We start from the raw sequence: 5,214 nt of genomic DNA, 5'->3' as shown, positions 1-5,214 counted from the left end.
AGGTTAGTCCAAATAAGCAGTATTCATAAAAAAATGGCAAAAAAATAAAAATACCCAGATGACCTACTAGTTCTGAAGCAAGTATATCCAGTGGACACTTTGGACACTTATCTCATGGCTGTGGGAGAGGAGTTGTCATTTTTGTTAAATGGTGAGGAACAACATTCTCTGTACTACTACTTTTGGATGCAGCTTATGACAGTATCCATGGTTGGGTCTTGCAAAAGAGTGCATCATGGCCACAAAGAGGTTATTTGTAAGCACCTATTTGAAACATCAAATTACAAAAAGGGCACACTCACGGAATCTTGGACTTCAGAGACACATGCAAAGAAAGGCCACAAATCCACAAGTCCTCATTAATTTCAGCATTTGAGTCAGATTCTGTTTCAGATCCACATAGCTGTATATCCGAGTTTTGATTGGCTTTGCATTTGTCACTTTGTAGCACTCTTTCAGTGAGGAAACGTGATGCTGTAAACCTGCACCTGGTGTGTATAGGGTGTTCCACTCTGCTCCTGCTGCTGATGGCTGCAGTGTGTTTGTGTGTTATGGGGTGGTAATTAAGCAGTCTCCAGCTGAGCAGCTCTGTGCAATTGGTTTTTAAGATTGCAAGCAGAAGATCTTGAGCCTGACTACAGGCTATTATTAGAGCTCAGCAGAGGAGAACGTGCAGCAATCACACACACACAACCCTCATGTTCTTATTGCTGCCCCCTTCCACAGCTGTAGTAGGAGGATGTAGACTATACAGCCGTTTGCCTCACTGTTTGGGCCCCATATGGACTCTTCAGCGATTTAATAGAGGCGCAGACCCCTATTAAACCAGAGAGCGGTGTGGAGGCAGGTGTAACTCGAAGGGATCTCTGACCACTCTGGATGCTCTTTTAGGTGACACTGCACTCTACAGAGATGGCGTGTACTGGATTATGGGCCGCACATCAGTGGACATCATCAAGAGCGGAGGATACAAGATCAGTGCGCTAGACGTGGAGAGACATTTGTTTGCCCACCCAAATATCACAGGTACACAAGCACTCACACAAATACACCTGTACATATGGACAAGGGAATAAATATGCACCGTTTCTTCTTTGCTTTAGATGTGGCTGTGATTGGTGCTCCAGACCCAACCTGGGGTCAGAAGGTCACTGCAGTTGTGCAGCTGAAAAAGGGGAAGACTTTGACTCTGTCACAGCTAAAGGCCTGGGCCAGGTAACTCATATCCTCACTGAACCAGACTTTAGTTTAGAATAAGTTCGGTCCACACTGCAGTTTATTCAGCTCACTAAGGGGCTGTTCACACAGAACAAATTCTTGGAAATAAAAATGTGAGACATGCTGAGAAAGAGTAAAAAAAGTGGATGCATAAAACTTATCTTACCTCATGTATATTAATACCGTGACAATCCCAGCAGTTCTGACTGATTTTCTCAAAGGTAAGATTTATTAAATAGGTGCTAGCTAGGGCTGGACGATAAAACGATAACAATAATTATCAAAAAATATTTCTCCCTTGATAGAGCGATAACATGTTCTATTAATGTTAGATGTAATGTTTATGCACCAAAAGAGGAACCAAACAATGTTAAAGCCAATGAAACAGCACAGACAATATATATTTCAATATTAATATTTCACCGGATATACAATATGGAATTTTATCGTAGACACGTATTAAACTGAGTAATGGTTGTTATTAAGCTATAGCATGTGTGCATTTGTATTTATATTACATGTATTTAGGCTACTGTTTTTCATACAAATACCATAGAAACCATATAGTTACATTTTACCATAGTAGTGAGGTGGTATGTGTGGTTTTATCTTTGGTTATCATGATCTAATTGTGTGATACTATAGATGACGAATGGTTAATTTGGTTAAGTAGAGTCCTAACTCGAACAGTCCGAATATTTACATTTACCCTATAAATATGAAGTTGTTACAGTTTTTACAGATGTTACTGTTTTTGTTAATGAACATAAATTTACATCATGCCATCAGTAGTTTAAAACCTGTGAAACTGTCTGGTTCCAACTTTCACTCGGGAGAATAAATCTGCCTTTAAACGTGAAAGAAATCAATTTTGACATTTATCGTGATAACTGGATATCGACTGATATGAAAAATATTATCATGATAATTTTTTTGGCCATACCACCCAGCCCTAGTGCTAGCCATTGTAAAATTACCATTTATCACCAGTGCATTTGTTGTTCTGTCACCACTACTTTTTTTTTTGTTTGTTTTTAGTAATCTCACAGAACAGCTCACAAAAGCCCAGACTAGTTTACATAATTCTCCTTCTACAGCTCCCCTAGAGGTCTGAATTCGATATGACAGGACCAGAATTTTCTAGTGTCAATCAGCATCTAGCAAGAAACACTTCAACTTACTCAAAAAAAAACAGGCAGGTGATGAAATGTTGATGAAATGCACCAGCAGCCTTGTTGCAAGTAGTTTATTGTGGAGCACAGCGGTGTGTTTGGAGGTGTTTTTTGGGCTTGCGTCAGCGTACGTGTAGCATGTTGAGTCAGACGTCGAGTTGGAATCCCTCAGGACATGCGTTAGACTCAAGAGGATTTTTAAAAGCCTCTGTATAAATAACAATAGACACACGTAGACACACTCATGGACAAGAACTCATTTAGGAGCATGCTGCAAGAACAGATGTGTTTTTGGTGCGATGATGGTGAGAAGAAAGAAACAACGTCTAACATGCTCTGTTTAAGCAGTGCCTGTTTATTTTATTCTTCATTCTCTCTCACTTTTTTTAAATGTCACTTTTGTTGGCCAAATGTACTATTTTTGCCTGAACGTAAGTTCTGTCAGAAGACACATGTCCCTTTACAGAAAGTAGCTCAGGGCTTTTTCTTTCTCTATGTGTGTGTGAGCTCCATATGGTGTGGGGGTGTTGGAAGCAGTGCTTTGCCCTGCTGGTGCGATGCTGCGTGTGTTTTTTGTGGCGGCCCTTCTGACCTGTCCCAGCCCCTCTAGCACAGCCCAGCAAAGAGCAACATGCGCAGGGAAAGATGCTCACTCCCCAGCGCCGTAACTCCAGCTGTCATCCTGCGTAATCGTCACTCTATATATATGTCATAAGGCGTAGAAAGAGAGGAGCTGATGAGCTGAAAGTTACACAAACACTGCACACAGACACACTTGCTAAGAGAATGTGGCTACAGTGAAAAGCAGAATATTCTGGAGTGTGAAGTGCATTCAAAATCTTCAAACCACTGCAGGGAAGAGGAAAAAGAGAGGGAGTGAAAAGAGGAGGCATTAACAGAGAGACACCTTGCTGGAAGGGACTTATATAGAAGATATAACAGAATAAAAATATATTTTCGCGCACACACAAAGAAACATAAGATAATAAAGACGGCTCCAGGCCTGTACTGTAGACAACCGCAAGAGTCAGGCAAGAACGCAAAACATTTAATTAGCTCAACGCTCCACTCTGCCTTTTAGTATTTGTCTTTATTTCATGCTGATTTCATTGTTTGTGGAATTAATCGAATTCCATGTATCTGGCAGCGTTTTATACAACAGAAGTTCCAGCATAAAGGACGGCGGTTGCGTTATAGGATATGCAAGAGGTTTTTTTGTCATTTTATGTATTTATGTGTGTATTTCACTTGTGACGTTTCACATCTGCACAAAGTCATTAGTGTCTTTGCTTTGCCTGAAGACATTTTCACCACATGTTCCATATAAAACAACATGCAGCATTAAATTATGACACATCTTTATTTCCTTCCACTCCCAGAGTTGAATTTTATGAAGTTAAAAATAATTTTTTTTTCATGATTTTGCCATCTGCAACAAAATGTACAGAACCTAAGATTTCTTTCTTTGGCCCTGTAAAAGAAGCATGGTCTACATAAGTATATTTGTACAAATGTTTCTAACTGCAAAAGCTTGATTTCATGTTTTGTTATAACAGGATGCAAGTAAATGTTGCATTTTCAGAAGTTATAGGCTATAAGTATTAGGTTAGAAGTATTAGAGAAAATGCTTTGTTTATGATCAGTTTCACAAGGTCACAAGCTCATCGATCACCAATAAATTAATTCAAACGTCACCTTTGTGATAAATCTTAATTTCTGATGAAATTAAAAATCTTCTCGTGTGACTCCTATACACCACTTTTGATTGTTGTCTTAGCTAGCGGTGTTAATTTTGACAGCAAAATTTGATTTAGTTTTAGTTGACTAAAGTCTACAGTAGATTTTTATGAATAAAATCTAATGGGTTTAGTTAAATTGCAATGCGTTAAGCATTTCTCCAAAATTTCTATTATATATAACTCATTATATGTTCTTGGAGAAATGGTAATATAAATGATTAAGGTTTGAACATGCAATATAGACTTAGATTTAATTATGACATATAACATCGTTGTTTATCTTAAAATGAAATAAAACTACTTATCATAATGAAACAAGCATATTATCTAGATTAATCCTTATTAAATGTACTACAGTGATTCAGTCAACAGCAGTGAGTGATTTTCTTTTTCTTGTTTGTTGTTTGATTAACATTAAGGACACAGGCAGTAGCAGGTATATTAGGCTGCTGTCACATTAAGACCGAATGCAAGGATCCACTATACTAATACACGTTCAATATTTTCCAACTGTTTACGTTCCCTTAAGACACAGCCAACATTTAATCATATTCACCAATACTGGCATTTTGACATAATTTTGTTTGTTTTTGACAAAAATACTTTTGTCAAAGTTTTGTCTTTCAAATCTGGATTACATTTAGTCTCATTTTCGATGATGAAAAAATGTTGCTGACAAAAAAACTATTATGAAAATTATGTGTGAAAATTATTTGGACTCTACTTTGTTACTACTACAGTTATTTTATCTCTAGCTTTCACACAACGAGCAAAGAAATAAACAGTAAAGTACCACAACCAGGAGGCGAATAACAGGGAAGTTGGTGTGGAATTTACTTTGAAACTCAGAAATTGCTTGTAAATTTCACAAATAATTACAAAGGAATGGCAAGTAACACATTGAATTAATGATGAAATTTAGAAGAAAGACTAAAATAGTCAATTGACCAATTCCACCCTGTACCTCCCAGCATTTAATTAATATGGTAATGAACAAAAAAGTATCCAATGAACTTTTCTGGACTTAAAAAGACCTGCACTGTGCTGGTGATGGACTCAAATCTGACCAGTGTTGGATCATTTTT

At 37.6% G+C, this 5,214-nt stretch overlaps 1 protein-coding gene across 1 annotated transcript in view; it reads left to right on the top strand.

Annotated features, from left to right (window-relative positions):
- Window positions 1–1,219, top strand: part of LOC107561460 (acyl-CoA synthetase family member 3, mitochondrial-like) — a 36,023-nt gene extending 34,804 nt beyond the window's left edge. The window contains exons 7-8 of the mRNA XM_016245915.1: window positions 892–1,026; window positions 1,104–1,219. Coding sequence (XP_016101401.1) covers window positions 892–1,026; window positions 1,104–1,219 — 251 coding nt within the window. The remainder of the gene's footprint in view (window positions 1–891; window positions 1,027–1,103) is intronic.
- The last annotated feature ends 3,995 nt before the right edge of the window (window positions 1,220–5,214 follow it).

This window comes from Sinocyclocheilus grahami, unplaced genomic scaffold (assembly GCF_001515645.1).
Source record: "Sinocyclocheilus grahami isolate Dianchi unplaced genomic scaffold, SAMN03320097.WGS_v1.1 scaffold772.1, whole genome shotgun sequence".
Classification (NCBI taxonomy): Eukaryota; Metazoa; Chordata; class Actinopteri; order Cypriniformes; family Cyprinidae; genus Sinocyclocheilus; species Sinocyclocheilus grahami.
Note: the sequence above shows the minus strand (reverse complement) of the source record. Positions and strands in the feature narration are given on the sequence as shown.